At 43.9% G+C, this 23,225-nt stretch overlaps 1 protein-coding gene across 1 annotated transcript in view; it reads right to left on the reverse strand.

Moving 5' to 3' along the window:
• Positions 1 to 2,858: 2,858 nt before the first annotated feature.
• LOC144797910 (extracellular calcium-sensing receptor-like) overlaps positions 2,859 to 23,225 on the reverse strand; it is a 48,463-nt gene continuing 28,096 nt past the window's right edge. Inside the window, exons 4-6 of the mRNA XM_078668712.1 lie at positions 22,674 to 22,895; positions 3,962 to 4,085; positions 2,859 to 3,778 (exon numbers count right to left, since the gene is read on the reverse strand). Of these exons, the coding sequence (XP_078524838.1) occupies positions 2,859 to 3,778; positions 3,962 to 4,085; positions 22,674 to 22,895 (1,266 nt within the window). The remainder of the gene's footprint in view (positions 3,779 to 3,961; positions 4,086 to 22,673; positions 22,896 to 23,225) is intronic.

A 23,225-nucleotide genomic window follows, 5' to 3' on the forward strand; every position in this document is an offset into this window, starting at 1 on the left:
CTAGCCCAGAGAACTCCAGAGGTTCAGGAGGAATCTAACCCTGTGGAGGAGGATCTGGCCTCTGAGGTAGGGATTCCATCCGATGCTAAAATGAGCTTGGGAAGGGGGGTCTTCAGCCCCAAGCCCTTAATAAAAACAAGTAATCTACAAACTGCTGGCCCTGGGGAAGCTGCTGGAAGCCCTGGCACCTTTCTCAACCAATCTGCAAAGGGGCCTCCTGGTGCACATATTGTTGGGGAATGAAGTCCCATTAGCGGCTACAGGTCCTTGGGTACCAACAACCCCTCATATTACCTCTGATAAGTCCCACACAGCAGGATTGCTAAAAGCTGGTTGGAGGCCCTGTCCCCTTTCTCCACCACACTGAAAATGCTAGTACTAGTTGAAAAAACTAGAAATTCACTTATAAAACAAAGGTTACAGAGACATTAAAGTTAGAAAATAGAATTGTTTAAAACATAGAAATTCCCTTACAAAAACCAAAGGTTATAGTGATGTTATAGTTAACTCAGATTTCACTCATGCAAAACCATAGAATGCACTGCTTGTGATCCCACATATTACATCACTCATGACAGCGTCAATGACATCCCTGAATTAATCACTGATGACATCTCAAAAGACTTCACTAATGACATCATCCACAGAAACACTCATATATCCACTCCTACCCCAATACAACCTCTATTCTACACAACCACTCACATATAGATTCATAGACCCATACCAGTACTCACACATCCACCACTCTACCATAGAGCAACTCACACACTTACTTACTCACTCACTTATACAGCTACTCGTATAACCATTCACTCACCCGTAAAGCCACTCACACAACCAGTCACTTGACCTCACAGGCACTCATACAGCTGTACACTCACCCATACAGCTACTCACACACAGATGTATTCACCTATTAAACAACTCAAACACTCATACAGTCTTGCAACACAGCCACTCACTCATCATACACACACTCACACACTTACTCACACACCCACATACTGACACAACCACTTACATTCCCATTCACGCATCCATACAAGTTCCCTTTTATCTGCTCACCCATCCAGTCAGTCACACAGACACGTAATCTCCAATACAACCATTCACACACCAACTCACTTAACCAAACATTTACTCACCATACAGTCACGTACCCAGTCAGTCACTCCTACAGTCATTCAGACACCCTCTCATTCTTATAATTAGCTCGGGTAACTAGAACTGCTGAACAACATATGCTTTTGTAGTGTGAAATCTGAGCCTAACTATAACAACCCTGTAACTTTTGTTTTTTAAGTACATCTCTATATTTTTTAAGTGTACTTCCAAACAATAACGTCCCTGTAACATTTGGTTTTTGTAAGTGAATATTTAATGTTTTTTTTATTTTTACTTCCTAACCATAACCTGTAACCTCTGCGAGTGAGTGTGTGACTGACTGTATGAGTGACGCAGTGGGTGTGTGAGTGAGTATCTCAATGGATATGTGAGTGGGTATGTGAGTGTCTGTATGGGTCTAAAATATAAAACTACAATTTATATAATCAATTTTGACATACAAGCTTGAAAGATGAGTTATAAATAGCACGTTTGAAGGATTCCTTTTGTGCGTGGTAGGAAGATGTACTGTCTATGTCAATGCGTGACTTACTTTTTATTGTAGGTGTATACTAGTGATTTGAACTTGACAAAGGCTACTCTGTATATACACCAAACTCCGTCACTGGTAATGAGAAGAAAAGGAGGCACACTCACATTGCAAATGTCCTTCAATGTTTTATCATTCATAAGGTGTAATAAATTCTGTATGTTTTGGTCCTCTTTGGACCTTGTCATGGGAGCAAAACAAGTCCATCTTTAATTTTTAGTGACTTATGTATCTGCATTTATCCATTCAGCTGTACTCAATCCAATACAATTTGCTTTTGTATGTCATGCCATTTTTAAAATGGTTACCGTTTTTTCAAGGCTATTATGAGGTATAGCATCATGTATTCATTTACGGCCCTTCCATGTCCCAGCGTTCATACCTGTTGTATGCTGCGTGTCAATAAACGATTAATTAAAGATGCAACTGTTCCATCCTACATAGCTTTCAATGGAGACAGGACCACTAACCTTTACATTCTATCAGAGGTGGCAGCTCTTGCCCAATTTCACATTATAGCACAATGGTACTTTTTGGGCAGGATAATGATCGTTGTCCTGGTGGTGCAAACTCCAGTGGCAAGACCACGCCACTTTGACATACACCAAACTCCGCCACTGGCAGAGGATTTTGTATCCATAGGATTGCCACCCTAGCTGATATGTACAGGTGGAAAACTATCACAGCTTAAGAAGTTATAAAGACTAAAACAATGGATAGAGTCTGTAGATTTGAGGTAGGCAAGCAGGTAGTGAAGGATGGCCTGGATGTTTGACAATGGCCTGGTTGTAATGACAGAGGAACTTGGGAGAAGCTAATAAGATAGAGAAACGTGCTGGAAATACATTTTTTAAAATAAACCAGTGTAAATAGATCAAATATTTGTAGAACACAGCTTCAAAGAGCAGGGTGAGCAAGGACACACCTGCCATTTGCTCTTTTGAGTTGATAGTTATTCTTTGCTGGATACGGTATACTGCAATGAAAAGTAGCTACACAAATATGAAAGACAACTTTGAGAACTAGACATGCTAGAACAGGCCAGCGACAAAAAGACAGTTTTACTTCTGCAGAGGATAACAAAAATGAAATCGAAGTCTTTGTATAAAATAAGCAGTACTGAATGCAATAGCAAGGTAGGAAATTAAGGAAAGAGGTCAGCAGGTTTCACTGTAATTAGGAAATGTTACTTGTAAATTACTCAATCAACATTTTTGAGACATTTCCTCTTGTTTGCCAAAATATTCTTGGTATTCTTGTCCGGTCTTAGCAAGATGATGTAACACTTTGGAAAAAATATACATGCAACCAAAGCAAAACTGGATGATAAGATGGCAAAAATCTCCATGGCAACCATATACTTGCCCTTAGTACTGAGATAAGCTGGAATGAATGAAAGCCAGACACTGAGGAAGGCGAGCATGCTGAAGGTGATGAACTTTGCCTCATTGAAGCTATCAGGCAATTGTCTGGCTAGGAAGGCCACTATGAAGCTGATGGTGGCTAGAAGTCCAAGATATCCCAGCATGCACCAGAAAGCAATTGGCGATCCTTCATTGCATTCAACTATTATCTTTCCTGGCTGAGAGTGGATATTATAGTCTGAGAAGGATGGCAAGTGACTCAACCATGATACACAGAGAATAACTTGAATGAGTGTACAGATAGTTACAATCATATAGACCAACTGGAGCCCAATCCATTGCTTTAAGTTACTTGTGGGATTGATAGCCTTAAAGGCAACAACCACCATAATGGTTTTAGCCAACACACAAGAGACGCAGAGAGCAAAAATTACCCCAAAGGCAGCCTGACGGAGGAGGCATTTCTCTGAACTTGGGAAGCCAATGAAAAACAAGGAACAGAGGAAACAAAGAGCAAGTGCCAGTAATAGAAGGTAGCTGAGGAATCTGTTATTTGCTTTGACGATTGGAGTGTTCCTGAAATAAATAAATAGTGTCATGATACCAGAAGGTATTGCGGAAAGACTGATGCTAATCACTGCTAGAGTGGCTCCTAGAGGTTCTTCGAAGGACAGGAACTCTATAGTCTTTGGGATGCATTGGTTTTGTTTCTCATTGGGCCACTGGTCCCAGGGACACTTGGAACACTTCAGAGAATCTGCAAGAGTAAGTGAAGAATAATCTGGGCACCCCAACTAGTTAAAGTTTTTTAAACTGATTAAGGATTTAAACAATTAGATTAACTAAAAAGGTGTGCACCTCATTACTTTAGAAACACATCCATCACCTTCACCATATGAGAGAGCATTAGCTGGATCCTCAGAGATGCTAATCTACTCACCAGTTTGATTGCTTATTTCTTCCAGTGGACATAGGACACACATAAAGCAGCAGTCAGGCTCGCCTTCTTTCGTAGCTTTCCAAAAACCAGGAGGGCAGCTGCGACTGCATACAGAGAGAGGGACCTGAGTGATTAAAGAATAACATTGAATTATTCATTCAAATGTTAAAAAAGCTCCTCACAATCATTTACAAGTGATGCTTTCATTATCAATTACTTTGTATCCCCAGGATTTTCAAGTAGTTATGATATGAGTAGTTATACTATATAATGCAACCACCTCTAACACTACTACTACTACTAATATTATTAATAATAATAATAATCTTAAAAATGCTTCTACTAGTACTACTACTTACTGCTTACAATCATAATGATAGTAATACCACCATTACTACTACTAATAATAATAAAAATAATAATAATGAGAAAAAGAAGAAGAAGAAAATGAAGAAGAAGAAGAAGAAGAAGAAGAAGAAGAAAAAGAAGAAGAAAATGAGAACAGCAACAACTTGATTTATATGTAGCATGTTGTATATACTCCAGCATAAATGCTTTAAGTGGACTCAAACATTGCCTTCAAACACTGTATTATTGAACATTTTCATCTGGAAAAATCATTGCAAACATACCCACAAACAGATACCAAAAACCAACTCCATGCCCTGAAATTTTACACACATGTATAAAGCCACATTAGGTTATTTGAGTTAGAGCTTTCCACCCTCTAGGTAAGCAGGTAAATCATAAGGGACATATGTGAAAAAGTTGAACTTCTACATATAAAGGTATTGACGAGCATTTGATATGTTGGCTATTTCTAGTAACTATGTAAACCCGATCATATTGGTCCTTCTGCTTATACACTGAAGGAGTATCTCAACATGTGTGATAGTGGTCTCACATATGTAACTCTTCTCTCTTTCCATTTGTGGAATCTTTTACTATTCTGACTTTCCATTGTCTCTTTCACAAAAGCCTCAATTATGTCAGTCTTTCATCTTTCCCTTACCAGTGACTTTCTTACCTCTCTTATTCTTCCTTGCTCTCCTTTTTCCTTCTTGCACTTCTCAGCATATTATATGACATAAATGTAGCCTTCAGAGAATTGAGCAGCTGGTGCTTGTGATAGATCTTGAATAGTTACAGATATAGGTGAATTTGCATAGGTTTCATTATTGGTCTATGGAAGGAACTGCCTTATGACTCTACTTTGGTTCATTGTGCAGTGCCACTATATCAGTAGAGTAGTACCTTAAACTTTATGCCTGAGCTATGACATTGAAATACGTCCATCCACTGAGTAGGAGCCCTACCAAGGAGCTCCCGGGTTGGGGTTTACCAAAACGGTACCTTTACCCCTGTTTACCCACACATCAGATCTCCATCCGACGCCTATCACAGTACAAAACAACGGATGCTCAACAGACTCATCCCTGAAAAAATCTTTACCTGCAGAGACGATATCTATGGATCTAACGTGCCCTCTCGTCCTCCTAGCACATCTTTGCCGGCTGCCATGTCGAGACTGACTTGGGGTGAGCTCCAGACTGCTGAGATCCTCGAAGAGCAGTGTCAGGACACCATGAGTTGAACCAGTGGAGCGGGGATGCCGTCCTTCTCCTGCTGACCCGAGTGGGGATGACCTCTGTGATGCTGACACTCCCTCCCTGGCTCGGCACCTCTTCACCAGCGCCAAGCCTGCCACACTGCTCCCCTCCGGGACTGGTCCGTTCCGACTCAGAGTTAACTGGGGTTGAGGTGACCTCCTGGCTTCTCACCAGCACTTCTGACCTCCTCACCAGCGCCGAGCCTGCCTCACTGCTCCCCTCCGGGACGGGTCCCTCCTGACTCTGAGAGAACTGGCGTTGGGGCGACCTCCTTGCTTCTGGGAGTTTCCGTTTTGCTGCCCTAAATACTGTTAAAGACTGGTCCTCCTCACTCCTGGCACTGGCCCACCGAACTGAGACATAGTGCCGCCCGATCGTTTGTGCCCGAGGAAGCGCCCGGGGTTGTACCGCGGCTGGCCCGAGGGTGCCGGTGTCGGGTTCCTCACACTGGGCAGGAGCGTGTTGAGGTCCTCTCCCCTCCACACTCTCCCAGAATCAGAGGTGACCTCCTGTCGGCTGGACCTGCAGCGTCCTCTGGCCTACTTCTCGAGGCTGCGGTCTCTCTCCAGATTCCCTCTGCAAGCTGCTGCTGAAACTCGGTCCCCTGGTGTAGCCTCCTGGATCCGCTGCTGTTTTGCTCTCCCTGGCCTGCCAGGTCGTCAGTGGAACTGCTCCCCCCCAGCACAGCACATCGGGTGGGGTTAACCGGTGGTCACAGCTCCCTCTGTGGGCCTGTGCTCCCCCCCTTTACTGCCTCCTCTGTTCTGCTGTTGCTGGATTGAGGGGTGCAGCCGACACCTTCCCTGGACCGCCACTGACGCTGCTGGTCTTCGGCTGGACCTCAAAACTGAGAGCGCCACCCGCGGTCTTTACCTCCTAGGTGTCTGCTGATTCCTCCTGTCCCGTTTGGTCCCGGTAGGATGAATGGCCATTTTATGAAAGGGCCTACTTCTCGAGATGGCGATATGAACCAAGATGGCAGTGGAGAGTATTGCCAAATATCGCGCCATTTGACTGCCCGCAGCGTACCTGCCTTTAGTTTACTCGCGATGAAGCAGCCCCTGCAGGCTCACCCAGAATGGCGGATCACTGCCCCCACCCTAACTGTGTGTGTATGCCTGAGACTCAAGGATGCCATGGCACCCACTAGGGGACCTGACACCTGCTCCCACCTCGCCAATCCTCCACCAAACTTCCTCTAAGCCTCCTCTCACTGGAAGCTCACTGAGTTGGACTCGTTCCTTTTAACCTAACCTAAAAATAGTTTCAATCCCACTAATAATCCTGGCCTGTGGGCTGAACTGGAACGCTGATACATCCTGCCCACCAAGTCCACCAGCTTATGCTAATATCTTGGCAATTATATACTGTCATTTCCTCTGATCACTGCCTAACCTCTACCTTACTTTTGCCAAAGACTTCCCAATGATGGTTTGAGCCTCATGCCCTTTGTATAGTTCTCATTGTAGTTTTACCCCTATTTCTCACTATTTGTAGCCACCATCTCAACCGGTTTTCACTATATCCTCAATGTCTCTTTCCCCTCTCTGAATCTAACACTTCTCCCCCCTTATTTTGCTCTGATCCCTCTTCCATCCCCTACTCCTACCTATTTCTACACTTGCCCAAGTTCTCCAAAATATGTAATGAATGATTTACCCACCTAACACATGACCTCTACTTATGGCTTCTCCTCCTTCCAACCCTATCGTCTCACTCCTTTCCACTAACACTACCCCCAACCCCTCTCTGATTCCTACCTTACTCATTCACTTTACCCTGCCACTATTCTGACTCCCACACCACCTAACGCCTCACACCAAGTCTTTCACCCTTCCTCTTTTACCTACTCCTCTAGCCTCCTTAATACAAACACCATGCCACCATGCCACACACCCCCTCACTACAGAAGAATTCAGAATCAATCCACTGGACTCACCTATCACTAGACATGGCCCGAACTCTGGGTCCATCCTCTACCCACTCAATCTCTCCAAAAATGCTAAAATAAACTTCAAACACAAACTACTTATTGGCCACCATGAAACCCTATTTGTTGATAACTATCATAGTCTCTCCTCCATAATAAAAACAAACTACATTTTTTACTCCAAACGCCCCTCCAAATGGAAAAACATATTTTTCCACCACCTCCCCATCACTAAATCATGTAAAATCCCGTATGGTTTTAAATTGTCCACCTCCCCCTCCCATACGTTCCACAGCGAAATAGACATCTCCATCTTCAAATCCGGTAACAATATAAGCCAGGCCTCAGAAAATCAACTCACCATTTTTGAGCAACACTTCAGCACATTATCTTACTTACTATCCACCCCACCTCCTAACACTGCAACCTTCCAAATGACTGAGGCACCCTCACCCTCCACTTCCTTGCCACCAGTCCCCCCCTTACTGGCATTAATACGACGTGTGATGACTCTCTAATCCAATCTTTCTATTTCCCCCCCTCACTAGCAACCCTCCCTCAGCAGGACACCTCAACAGTATGCCCAATTTCCCAAAACCTTTCTCTCTCTAATTACCCCCCTCCCACATCTAGACACACACCCCCCCTCACGCCCACCTTCCAGCACTCTCCTCCCGATTCTCCTATTATTCAACCGCCTTGTCAAATTTCACCTTCGCCAAACTGCATTCCCCCTAGACATGATGTTATTAGCCAGGATGGCATTTCTTCTCTCTCCCCTCAAGATCTCTCACCTCCTCAAAACTCTATGCACTCCCCTCCAGACAACGAGGACTCCCCCTTGTCCAACAACCTGGGAACGCCTCCCATTCACCCCCGACCTTCCAACTCACACACTGCACAGACCGCTCTTCCCGGAAAATTAAAAGGCTAATCTCACACAGACCCTATCTAACATCGAAAGCTATCTTCTGAACTTATCATCTGAACTCTCCGAACGAAGGAAATATTTTAACTCTCTCTCCTCTGAAATCCTCCTAAACCTGGTGGATTCCCCAAACGTAGATGCACAAAGCACCTCCAGTCTTCAACAATGGAGAGTCTCCCCTCGTTGCAACTGCTCCCACCGACCCCTTGCCTCTAACCATCTCTCACCTTCAGACCTCCTTGAACTTTGTAACTCCTACCTCCCCAAAAATCAAACTGACCCTCCAACCCCCACTCTCACATCCCTGTGATACTGGGGACAAGCAGGACCCCTTCTTCCCCATTGCCCCTAGACCCCCAACTCAACTCACCACTATCCATACGTGCCCCCCACTCATAAACAACCCGAAACCCCACACATGCATGCTGGTAAACTGCCGCTCAGCTACACAGCATGCGACGGAAATAGCTAAATCCATTCTCAGCAAAGACATTGACATTGCCTACCTGACGAAAACTTGGATCAAGGCCCACTCTACTCCTATCCTTGACCTACTCATCCCAACCGGATACTCCAAACTCAGGAAAGATAGACCGGAGAGAATTGGAGGTGGTCTACCTATCATCTTCAAAAGTGAACTTCAACTCTCGCTCGTCAAGAACTCCGACCCTATCACATTTGAATACCTCGGTGCAGAACTCAAAATCCAGGGCGCGCCTCCCATTCGCCTACACAATATCTATCATCTTCCTGGTAAATCCCTTCCTTTCACAGAGGAACTTTCCAACCTACTCACCCAGTGCACTCTTTCAAACTCTAAAAATCTCCTCCTTGGAGATTTTAACCGCCACTGGAATGATATCAAAGACCCTGCTATTAACCTCCTCATGAACCTTCTGGAGATAAGCAAATTTGTCACTCTTCAACCCACACTAAAGGGGATACTCTTGATGCCATCATAGCAAATAACTATGTAGCCTCCCTCTCCAACATTGTCCCCATCGACTGGTCAGAGCATCACCTCATCCTCTTCTCGATCACCACCACGCCCCCCCCCCCCACTCTAAAAGCATCAAATATAAGAAATTGAAAAGAAATCTTCATCTTGTCCCCCCCGGCGAACTTGAAATGAAACTCAAAGCCCAATTCCTGCTCGCCCCCCTCTCTCAAAATGCAGACGCCCTCACCGAACATTACAACAAATCGGTTACCGAGGATCTAGATCAAATGGCCCCTCCCAAAATGAAAGCCCAAAGAAACATTCCTTCCTAATCCTGGTTCAACTCGGATTTTAACGATGAAAGACGCTCTCTTAGACAGTCCGAAAGGACCTGGAGGCAATACCTATCCCCCTCCCACTTAGCCCTCCTCCAATCCACTAGGTCCAACTGCAAAAAACACATCCTTAATGAAAAGGCCTCCTTCTACCGCACACAGCTTGATAGGGCCAAAAATAGAACTTGAGAACTATTCAGCATCGTCAAAAATCAAACATCCTCTACCCCCCAAAAGCAGATGGCCACAAATGAGAAATGTGAAGAAATTGCAAATTTCTTCTCTGATAAAATCACTAAAATAAATGAATCCTTCCTCTTTAATCACCTCCCTACCAAGCCACTACTTTCTTATGACATTTCTCCTGAATCTCCATCTAATCTTCCCCAGGTCTCTTCCAATCTCTCATCATTCTCCCTCCCACCGAAACCCAACTCTTTTACCCCCCTCCAGCATCTAAAAAACAATGCCACCTGGCATAATTTTCACCCAGTCACTGAACACGAAGTCTATAATATCATCTCCAACCTTAAACCATTCTCTCACACCAAAGACCCCATGCCATCTAAACGTGTCCAAGACCTTAAGCATATCATCGCCCCACTCTGGACCACCATTATAAACTCATCCCTGACCTCAGGGTATGTTCCCGCCTCCCTCCAACCAGGTCAAATCACACCCATCCCCAAAAACCCCAATGCAGATCCTAACGACCCTTATAACCGCTGACCTATCTCTAACCTCCCGTCTTCTCTCCAAAGCCCTTCAGAAATGCACCCTGCTTCAATTCGATAATTACATAAACGCCTTTGACCTCTTTGACGTGCTGCAATCTGGCTTCAGAAAAGGATGCAGCACAGAATCGGCCATACTCAACATAGTAGACGATATTCATCACTTACTTGACAATGGTGAAGTTTGCCTTCTCACTCTCCTCAACCTCTCCGCCGCCTTCGATACGGTTAACTACACTGCACTACTTAACACTCTTAAGACCATTTTGGCCTCAATGGCTATGTCCTCAACTGGTTCACCTCCGTTCTCCAACACAACCCAACAAAACAAAATTGAGAACTGCCTTTCTAACCCTACTCCAATCCCCCTCGGGGTCCCACAGGAATCCATTCTCTCCCCCGCTCTCTACAACCTATTCATGGAACCCCTCACCCTCATTCTCAAACAAGCTGGAATCAATTACTACCTCTATGCTGACGATACTCAACTCTACTATAAGATTAAATCCCACTCTGATGTGATACACTTCAATGACACCCTAACTAAGATCCAATCATGGTTTCACCAAAACCATCTAAAACTCAACCTTTAAAAAATGAAAATCATTCTCATCTCCCCTGAAAGCAACCCACTTCCCATACAAAACTGGATATCTGACCTTAATGCGCTCAACTGCTCTCTCACCACCTCCAATTGAGTATCATTTCTAGACATCACCATTGACAACAATCTTGCAGTTACTGGCCACATAAAAACCACAGCCAAAGGAGCACTCTTCACTCTCCTTCAACTCAAAAAAATCAAAACCTTCATACCAATAGATGACTTCAAAACTGTTGTCCAATTGCTGGTCCTGTCGAGAATAGACCATGGTAATGCTATCCTCGCTGGGACTCCCAAAGTCCATCTTGCACCACTCAAAGCTGTACTCAACCTAGCTTCTAGACTTATCTCTGACTATAAACATTTCAATCACATCTCCCCTGCACTCAAAACCCTCAAATGGCTTCCCATCGAAGGCAGATCCACCTATAAGATTGCATGTATCACACACAAAGCAATTCACCAAAACACCCCACGTTACCTCTCAAACAAGCATCACAAAGAGGGCTGCATTCACCCAACAAGGAGCACCAACGCCCTCATTCTCACCCCCCTCTACAAAAAAAGAAATGCACACAAGCTCGCTCCTTCTCGGCTAACGCTCTGTCCACATGGAACTCCCTGCCTAAAAAAGTACGCTACAACCCCTCCTACATCAACTTAAAAAAAGACCTCAAGTTGTTTCTCCTCAACAAATACTGGGGTCAATAATTCCCTCCTCTGGAACTGTATCCAACCCTGCGCCCCTCCAGGCTTCCCTTGCCATCCAACTCTCTCATCCCCTCACTCATCCCCCCTGACTCCCCTCCCTCTTGCTACTCCCTTCCCCCTCCTCTAGCAACCCCTTTTTTGCCCCCACTTTTACCTATAACATCTAACCTACCAACGGCCTCCCTCTGACCTCCCATCTCCCCACCCCCCTGATCTCCCACCCCCCTAACCTCCCACTCTACTTATCCCCCTACTTTATCTTCACCCTGCTCACCTCCTCGCACCGACCCAAACCTAACTACTCGCTACCCATGTGAGGTTATTATTATTTGTCTTTGTAACTAACATTCATATTTATCTGCCTTCCTTATATTGGCTCTTATTGCAAAGCTTTTGACCAAATGTATCGATTATTGTACCTCCTCATACTCCTGTAAAGCGCTCTGCTACCCCTGGGTCAAGCCAGCGCTATATACAACCTTTAAAATAAATAAATAAATAGATAAATCCAGTTGTATGTTGAGGCAAATCAATGCAAATGTTCTTAACCATCTGTAAACTGAATGTGCTAGATGATGTGCTTAACACTTCACTCAGACATTATCCCTCAGCTCAACTCATACTAATCATCATGCCACATATTATAGAATGAGTCATGTATATGACATTTGCTGCTTAAGAAAAAGGTTTGCTACACCGTCAGCTTTTGTATTATAAAAATAGGATGCCACAAAAAGTGATTACTAGCAAAATGCTCCTATTGAATGTTAGAGAAGAACTATCTCTGTGCATGTCCTGCAAACAGAGCATCAGTGTTTGAAAAAATTTCCAATAGTTTAGGCAGGTGGTTGGCACTCTTTATTGACCAGACATATGACAGGACACTTCGTGTTGTGAACTGCCATTTACTACTATTGTCATTCAGAGAGGACTGTTGGCCTTATTTAAATTTTGTGGTAATAGAAAATCGTCAAATTAAAACACAAATCTCTAAATGTGGAGTAGAATTCACTACCTGGGTTTTATCACAAATTACCCATATGATAGAGTAAATTCACTCTTAATACTGTTCTTATATTTAGGGATTTGGAGTGGAGAAAGGTCCTCTGTGTGACTCAGGGGATCTTTTGCGCTCCTTCAAATTCACAGTAGCAAGCTTTTTGACTTCTACCTCCTCACATTTGACAATAGTGCATGTGCACTGTTAATGCTTTTTGTGATATGGATTAAGACCCAGGTGCTTTGTTGGAGGGGTCACCATGTGCACCCTCCTTTAGATCAGTGTGTCTTCAGTCAGTTCATTTGTCTGTAGTGGGCCTACTGTGCTGGCAGAGATATGTCTCCAGTAGCAAACCAAGGGGCATATTACCAAGCAATAGCGATAATTATCGCTATTGCTTGGTTAGCGGGAAAAAAATATCGCCGAGCACCGAGGATTTTTGCCGCTGAGATACCTTGATATTATCAAGGTTTATCTCAAAAGCGGCCAAAATCCTGCGAAATGCATGAATATCGCTGAAAAATCAGCGATATTCATGCATTATCGTGACAATGCTCTTAGCCATGTTATTTACCTTCCAATGGATAACATGGCTAAGAACTGCTTTTAGCAGGCGTTAGCTTTTGGAGATATTCGCGCTTAGCGCGAATATTTCCAAAAGTTGTTAATAGGAGTTAGAGATGTTAGCGACTGTTTTCAGTCGCTAACATCTTGGCACGCCCACTTTGCATGTCATTAGCGATAATTATCGCTGACATGCAAAGTGGGTCCCTAAATGCCCGCTATCGCCTACAAGCTGTCGCTAACTGGTGTTAGCGACAGCTTGGTAATAGGGCGATAAAATTATCGCCGCATTAGCGGGAAAAAGTCCCGCTAATGCGGCGATAATGCCCTTGGTAATATGCCCCCGAGTCTTTTTAATTATTGCATGCTATGGGGAATAGTCAACCAGCCTTTCCGCCTGGGTTTTTAAATTGGTCTGCCAGTATCAGAACCATTACCCATCCATGTGTGGTGTGGCTGTTGGACACATGTACACACTGGTTTGTGCAAAGATTTGAATGTGTGTGACAGAGGTGGCCATAACCACAGTGCGATCCATCTTGTATTTGCTACATTCTAGTTGAAGCTAAGATTGCTGATTGGAGAGAGAGTCCAGACAGAAGATGTAAATTGCAGGGCTCCATCCAGTACATTTCAGAGATCCTTTATTCTGGGTCACACTGAGGAGTGTTAAAGAAAGGAGACTAAGGAGGCCTTTGAAGCTCAAGGTGTTTTCCATGCCCTTTCCTGGCCCATTGCTCTCTGCAAGGGCTAACCCTCATAGGATAACAGGTGGTTAAGTGGGATAGCCTCCCCTGCCTGACTTGTCCTTGCCTTGATGCATTTGACCTGCGTTTCGTATGAAAGCTGCCTGTAAGGTTTACCCCACCATCCTGTTCACACTTTGTGACAAACAATTTGACTGCATCAGTATGAGTAGAACAGACAAAAGGGCAACATTATCCAGAAACGATTTCAGAGCTGCCTGTTGGATTACACAACTACTGTTTTTACCTTTATTATAAATATGTGGTAGAAACGTCTAGACATTGACCCAATATTTCTCTGCCAAAATTCAAAGTCCCACACCTGGACCTGCAAAGAAAATCTTTTGTGCACCAGGATTGGTGCATTCACCACTAATTCTTACTGCCAGGTTTGGGACCAGAACCTGTGGACATTCAACAGCTTACCTCAGATCCTGCCTTTAAGGGAGATGATGACCGAGGGGGATTAGCAGTGGCCTTGCATGAGCAAGATTTTGCATGGAAGAAGGCAGTGAAGGTACTGAGGTGGAGAGGAGTTGTGATGGCCTCTGTGACTCAGTGAGGATCTATACCACTCATGATGGCAAGTGAGGTCCAAGTGTCCTGAGTGTCACTATAGAGTATGTTGTATCTTGGAAGTGCCTGAAAACTCTGGGCCTTACTGAAGATCCATGAAGTGTATGGTGGACAATTTCACAGAACTAGAGCCTGCAAGTGCATGGCACAGAACAATAATATGACAGCCATTGCAACAGAATGACCTGTGACTAGAGAGGAGATGATCTTTCTTCTCAGATAAGGGCATTGTTTGACTCATCGTTTCATCTTAAGTAGGCTCAAAGCTATATTTGGGTGGGTGTTTCTGTGAGTGCTCCATGAAAGGCCCAGCAAAGCAAGGTCACTGATACAATAAGTGACAGCTTAGGGCAGGAGGAGGTGAGCCTCACTCAATAGTCATGCATGTAGGACACCTTTTCAAGCAGTGAACCCTTCACCAATAAACTGCAGACAGTTTTTCCTCAAAAGCCATCAGAAAGGACAGAAATGTACTGTGACCATGAATATGGTGTGGAGCAATTGCCAGGGAAGAGGCAACTTGCGAGTAAAATTCTGAGAAAACAAAAAGGACTCTGTGTCGACATTAAGTTCCTAACAATTGTGTGCCTTCTACCACACCTTTGGTTGTGAAGGAGGCCATTACAAACATAATATAGCACTCCGGTATCTGAGATTGCAATGTCTGAAGTATTTTGAAGCCAGGATTCCACAGCAATTAGTACTTTAAAATTCTCATTATGAGTTCAGAGAAATGTGGTGAGGGGATAACTGGGGGTCCACATCTCCACTTCTGGCTGGCAACCCTCCGCCTATATCCAGTAGTTATGAATTATGTGGAATGAACCTAGGAGTCCAAACAGTGTGTTTATCGCCATTTTGAAGGGAGTAAGGGGAAGAAATATGTTTCTATGTACAACCTCCCAGAGCAGGTGGTAAATAAGTGCAGATTTCTTTAGCTGGCATTGCAAGTTAATAAACTTTGTAAAACACATTTCATAACTGATTCATTTTAATATTATTTGATTTATTTAACGACTATTTTAATGTTAGTATTGTTTTTTTTTTTTATAAAAGTTTATATTTTCTTCAGAAATAGGGATTCATTGTATTGATTCTATTTTTTTATTTTATAACTTATTTAAAACATTTACTTTTTTATTCCCACAGTACTTTTTAATTAGTATATGTTTTAATAATATTATATTTTTAGGTACTTCATGTTTTTTTTTTAAAATGATTAAGAGTTGGAATAATATATATATAACTCTTCCAAAATCCAACACCTTCCCTGTTTTTGCTTATGTTGGATTAGGAATAGTAAAATAACTCCTCTGAATTCCAACATGTTCCCTCATTTAGTTTATATTGAAGCAGGAATAGTAAATCTCACCCCTCCAAAGTGCAACAGTTTCCTTAATTTTGTTATGCTAAAGTATGAATAGTAAATCTAAACAATTCAAAGTCCAGTATCTTGCAAATTATTGCTTACACTACAGTGGGAATAGTAAATCTGCCCACTCCAAAGTCCAACACTTTCCAAATTGTTGTTCAGACTGGAAGTAGAAAAGTAGTGTGACTCCTTTGATGACAAACACTTTACTTTTTAATTTAATGTTACTTTTTCTGTTTATTACTTTAATGTTTTTAATTAAGTGTCATATATCCACTGAAAAAAAACAAGGTTACCGGGATGTTATAGTTAGGCTCGTACAAAACAGTGAAATTCAGCACTTATAGTCACCTTATCTAACTATAACCTGAACTAACTATAATTGATGTCCCTCGCAATGCACTGCTTATGACCTCACATATTGCACCATTCATGACATGGTCAGTGACATCACTGATGGCTTCACTGATGACATCTCAAATTACAACAATGATGACATTATCCCATGACTGTTAGGTTTTCATAAATGTTTCTAGGGCTTACAGATATATAATAAGCTGCATTATGAGCCAAATTACTATTCTTTCTGTACTGGTATTTAGCCATGCTATTTCTAGCATATCTAATCTGTGTGGCTTTGTGACTATATGTATTAGTGTGTGAGTGGATGTCCGAGTGACTATATTGGTCTGTGAGTAGGTGTGTGAGTTGCTGTATGGATGTGTCAGTGGTTATGTGAGTAGCTGTGTTGGTGAATGAGTGGCTGAATACGTGTCGGAGTGGGTGTGTCAGTGGCTGTATGGGTGATTGAGGGGCTGTGTGGTTGTGTGAGTGGTTGTATGGGTGAGTGAGTAGCTGTTTTAGTAACTGTATGAATGGCTGCATATGTGTCAGGGTGGTTGTGTGAGTGGCTGTATTAGAGACTGAATGTCTGTGTGAGTGGTTGTAAGGGTGGGTGAGTGCTTCCTAGAGGTTGGATGGATGTGTGAATGGGCATTTAAGTGGATCTGTGGGTATGTGAGTAGTTGTATGGCTGAGGGTAAGACTGTCAGTGGCTATATGGGTAGGTGAGTGGGTACGTGAGTACCTATTGGTGAGTGAGTGTTATTATGAGTGGTTGCATGGGTGAGCATGTAAAATGTAAATTGATACTTGTATAGCGCACTACTCACCCGCAAGGGTCTCAAGGCGCTTGTACGAATACCGCTGTGGAACCCATCCTGGCTTTCCCTGTGAGGTGTCCACTCCTGGGCACCCCCAAGGTTGAGGCCAGGCATCCTTAGCGCTGTGGGGGCCGTTGTGAAGATTAAGCAAGCTATTGCCCAGAGTTGCAGAGTGGGACTCCATGATTGGAATAGGCACTGAGGCGAGAATTATCAGGTCCGTGGAATTTTGAGCCCAAGACCCGCCGAGGCAGGGAATTGAACCCTGGTCCCAGGCTAGACCTCTGCATCAGGGTCTGCCGCTCTAACCATTGAGCCACACTTCTCCACTCCAGCATATGGGTGTGTGAGTACCTGTATGGGTGACTGAGTGGGTGTGTGAGTGGCAGTATGAGTGAGTGGTTGTCTGTGCAGCACTATGGATGAGTGATTGATTGTGTGAATACTGGTCTGGGTCTGCGATCAGCTATGTGAGGGGCTGTCTGAGAGTGGGTATCTAAGAGCTTCTATGAGGTGTGAGTCACTGTGTTTAATGAGTCTGTGGACGATATCATCAGTGATGTTATCTGAGATGTCACCAATGATGTCAATGACCATGTCAGGAGTGATGTAAAATATGTGGACATAAGCAGTGCATTTGTGGGCGTAAGTTATAGTTAGCTCAGGTAACACTAACTGCTGAATTCCTCTGGTTTTGTACAAGTGAAATCTGAACCTCACTATAACATCCCTGCAACCTTTGCTTTTTCAATGAATTTCCCTTTTTTTTTCATTCTATTTCCTAACTCTACCGTCACTGTAAACTTTGAATTTTTAAGTACATTTCTAAAGTTTTTTCAATTATATTTCCTAACTGTAACCTGTAAACTTGAGAGTATGCATGAGTGTCACAGTGGGGGTGTGAGTGGGTGTGTGAGTGTCTCAGTGGGCCTGGCTACATAAGTACCTCATTGGGTATGTGAGCAGGTGCATGAGTATCTAAGTGGGTCTGAGGGTGGGTGCATGAGTGTCTGAGTGAGTGCTTGTGTCTCATAGTGGGTCTGTGAGTGGATTTGTGAGGCTGGGAGGGTCTGTGTCTGGGTGCATATATCTGGTGGGTCTATGAGTGGGTGCATGAGTGTCTAGGTTGGTCTATGAGTAGGTACATGAGTGTGTGCGTGAGTCTCTAAGTAGGTTTATGAGGGGGTGTATAAGTATCTCATTGGGTCTGTGAGTGGGTGCATGAGTCTCTGAGTGGGTCTGTGAATGGGTGTGTGAGTGCTCCATGCTTCTGTTCTGGTTTTCCTTTTCCTCTTTTTTCTGCCTTCTGTTTTGCCCTTCCTTCTCATTTTCTCCCATCTTTTTTGCCCTGTTCTGCTCTGTTTTGCCGTTCTTGGTCATTTCTCTAACCTCTGTTTTGCCTTTTTCTGCTCGTTTTTCTGCTCTCTGTTTTGCTTTTTCTGGTTATTTTCCTGACCTCTGTTTTTCCTTTCGAGCTTAAAAGCCCCTGGGACCACCACCACCTTGGGGCTTCACTGATGTGAAGGAGGGAGCCGTGGGGACCCCCTTCAATTAGCTCCAGTAGCCCCAGGGATCACCACCTCCCAGGGGCATCATTTTAACCAACGGAGGGGGGTTGTGCGGACCCCCCTCCTGGGGCTTTTTATATGCCCTGGGAACCACCACCATCCCATGGCTAACTTAAAAATTATGAGGGCCGCGGGGACCCCTAAAGACTTGCGGACCTCTACCTCCGTGGGGTCAAAAGTTTTATTTAAAGTGTTAAGGGGCTGTGCAGCCCTCCTCCTTGGGCCAACTTCAGCATTGGGGACCACATCCCCCAGAGCCTGGTCACAAACAAATGGGAAGGGCCACATGAACTCTTCCTCCTGGGGTTTTCATATACCCGAGGGTCTACCACCTCCCCAGGGCTAACTTAAATATTTTGAGGGTGGCTACAATTGGATCCCCCTGGCCGTGGTGACCACCACCACCACCTCCCAGGGGTCAATAGCTTTATTTAAAGTGGGAAGGGGCGATGCAGCACCCCTCCCCAGGCTGATTTTATATATATATATATATATATATATATATATATATATATATATATATATATATATATATATATATATATATATATATATATATATATATATATATATATATATATATATATATATATATATATCAGACAAGTGTCTCCCACACATATGGAGAAAATTCCTCACTCACCTCTGATATTTTTTCTGCTTTTTTGTAATTTCCAGACGAAAGCCCCATGCTTTGGAGGTTTATCTTTCAAAAATGAATATATGATGTCAGACCGCAGACAAACATCCCACATACCATCATACCGCAAATTTGATCCTGCAAGTACTATTAGGCCGCAAAATAAAAAGAACGAATACTTTTAAAACGAATATGCCTTTAACACGCATGCCTTTACAACGAAAACGATTCAGAAAAGGGGGTGGTGATGAACAGAGTGTCTGAATTAAGCAGACCACTCTTACCCAGTCCAAAGATCAGGGCTTGATCCATCACCGTTATTTAGCTCACTGCCCCATCCCAGCTCAGAACCTGGCTATATGCAAATTAGTCTGTCCCTGGCCCAGTGCATCATGGGAACAGGGCAGACCAAACTACCAAGCCAATTCTTCACCAGAAAGGAGACAAGCTTCCGGGGACCGGTTTATGGCATTTCAGCCATCGTCGGCCCGGCTTGCTTGAATCCTGATGGAGCAGTGAGCAAGGGACTCATGTCAGGATTCAAGCAAGCCGGGCCGACGACGGCTGAAATGCCAGAAACCGGTCCCCGGAAGCTTGTTTCCTTCCCAGTGTAAGAATTGGCTTGGTAGTTTGGTTTGCCCTGTTCCCATCATGCACTGGGACAGGAACAGACTAATTTGCATATAGCCAGGTTCTGAACTGGGATGGTGCAGTGAGCTAAAAAACGGTGTTGGATCTAGCCCTGATCTCTTGACTGGGTGAGAGTATTCTGCTTAATTCAGAAACTCTGTCCATCACCACCCCTTGTTGTTAAATATTTTGTCCACCCTAAGCGTGGAAGGGTATACTCAGATGTGAGTCCCTTGCTCATTGCACCATCAGGATTCAAGCAAGCCGGGCCGACGACGGCTGAAATGCCAGAAACCGGTCCCCGGAAGCTTGTTTCCTTCCCAGTGTAAGAATTGGCTTGGTAGTTTGGTTTGCCCTGTTCCCATCATGCACTGGGACAGGAACAGACTAATTTGCATATAGCCAGGTTCTGAACTGGGATGGTGCAGTGAGCTAAAAAACGGTGTTGGATCTAGCCCTGATCTCTTGACTGGGTGAGAGTATTCTGCTTAATTCAGAAACTCTGTCCATCACCACCCCTTGTTGTTAAATATTTTGTCCACCCTAAGCGTGGAAGGGTATACTCAGATGTGAGTCCCTTGCTCATTGCACCATCAGGATTCAAGCAAGCCGGGCCGACGACGGCTGAAATGCCAGAAACCGGTCCCCGGAAGCTTGTTTCCTTCCCAGTGTAAGAATTGGCTTGGTAGTTTGGTTTGCCCTGTTCCCATCATGCACTGGGACAGGAACAGACTAATTTGCATATAGCCAGGTTCTGAACTGGGATGGTGCAGTGAGCTAAAAAACGGTGTTGGATCTAGCCCTGATCTCTTGACTGGGTGAGAGTATTCTGCTTAATTCAGAAACTCTGTCCATCACCACCCCTTGTTGTTAAAAATTTACAACGAAAAGGCATGCATATTAAAGGTATACTCGTTGTTAAAGTAGTTAAGGTAAGTAAGAGTACCCTACCCAACCCTACACTACACTGTAATGTAGTACCCCTGCATCACCCACCCTTGACACACAGTCCTTTTCCTACATTTACACAACCCAGCACGACCCCCCAACACTACCATAAGCACTTTACTTCCCTACACATACACTACAATACTACCTTAATACACTACCCACAGCATGACCCTACACAAACACTACAATACTACCCTAAACCCTAAAACACTACACCCCAGCATGACCCTACACTACACAAACACTACAACACTACCCTAAACTCTAAAACACTACCCCTACATGACCCTACACTACACAAAAACTACAACACTACCCTAAACCCTAAAACACTACACCCCAGCATGACCCTACACTACACAAACACTACAACACTACCCTAAACCCTAAAACACTACACCCCAGCATGACCCTACACTACACAAACACTACAACACTACCCTAAACTCTAAAACACTACCCCTACATGACCCTACACTACACAAAAACTACAACAATACCCTAAACCCTAAAACACTACCCCCAGCATGACCCTACACTACACAAACACTACAACACTACCCTAAACCCTAACAAACTACACCCCAGCATGACCCTACACTACACAAACACTACAACACCACCCCCAGCATAACCCTACACTACACAAACACTACAACACTACCCTAAACCCTAAATCACTACCCCCAGCATGACCCTACACTACACAAACACTACAACACTTCCCTAAACCCTAAAACACTACCCCCAGCATGACCCTACACTACACAAACACTACAACACTACCCTAACCCCTATAACACTTCCCCCAGCACGACCCTACACTAAACAACCACCACAACTCTACACTACACTAACACAACACTACAATACCTACCCCAGCACAACCCCAACCCCTAAAAAATTAACCCAAAGCCCCTTACCTCTCTCGTCATCGTGGTTTTTAAAACGCAAATGCATTTACCATACATGCCTTTACAACATAATTCGTTGTAAAGGCATGCGTGATAAATGCACATGCGTTTTGAAAAAATGCGGCATGATGGTATGCGAGGTCAATGTCCTTGCGGGTAAATGGTATGCGGCCTGAAAGTCCGCGGGATAAAAAATGCGGGATAATGGCTGCAAACCTTCGAAAATACTATTGTGCTGACAGATCTTTTAGGCTGCTGTTGCATCGCGGGCCAGTCATCACTATTATTTAGCTGAAGTGGTATGTCCAAAGAACCAGAGCTAGCATTAAACCCCACCATTGCTGTTGCACACCTAAACATGAAGGAATGCCATAGGGGATCTGGGCAGAGGCAGTGGTGCCGGTTTACCACAGAAGCAGTTCCAAAAAATCTTTTTGTCATTTCTAGTATTTAAAAACCATAGAAACTAACCTCCCACATGAGGGGATCATTGAAGAGCCCCAACAAAGATTGTTGTATCCTCGTACACCGTAAAGTCATAATTAACTATGCTTTAAAACCAATACAATTCAATATATAATGACAAATGTGTTCTAGAATGCACCATTTTTTCCAAATTTCCTTTGTGGGGATAAACCCCCCAAGCGCCCTTTGGTGGTGGTCAGGCTCACTCGCTGCACTAGCTACGCACTATACAGTGGCTGGTCTGGCAAAATTTCCAGTGCTGCTTTTGGTTCCCAGTCCGGCCCTGGTGTTACTGCTGCCAATTTGATAGGTTCATGTAGAGGTGGCATACCTGAGTGCTCCCATCTGCCCAGATGATGGCGCTGGTATTGATGATGAGTTTCTGAGTTTCATTAGAGTCGTACATTCCCACCTTCACATGTTGAGTGGTGCCTTTTGTATCTCGCTGCCAATTCACAATGTCGTACGATGCCGGTGGATTGCCTTGACGATCAAATGAAAAGTCAGCGCCATCGGCAGACTGAAAATGGACGTTGTGAACATAGTGGAGAAGCTGCCAGGTGAGGGGGAGGTAAAAGAACATGCTTCAGGATCAAAATAAAATAAGGACAGTACTGAGACATGGCAATACAATATATAAGGGATAAGACATTTGATACTGGTAACTTCTTTTTATCTCCTGAATCAACTCTGCATTTGGAAAAAAATTGCTATTGATCACAGTGAGCTCTATTTACTTACAAAAGATTTACAAGTGTGCTCTTATTTTGGGTGATTCCAGGTAAATCATATTTGAATACTGATTCAGAAGGTCATATTTGTATTGTATGGTCATATGATCATAGCAAGTGCAAATCCAATGTAGAGTCTGCTCCTGTCAAGA

The sequence above is a fragment of the Lissotriton helveticus genome, chromosome 12, assembly GCF_964261635.1.
Source record: "Lissotriton helveticus chromosome 12, aLisHel1.1, whole genome shotgun sequence".
Taxonomy (NCBI): domain Eukaryota; kingdom Metazoa; phylum Chordata; class Amphibia; order Caudata; family Salamandridae; genus Lissotriton; species Lissotriton helveticus.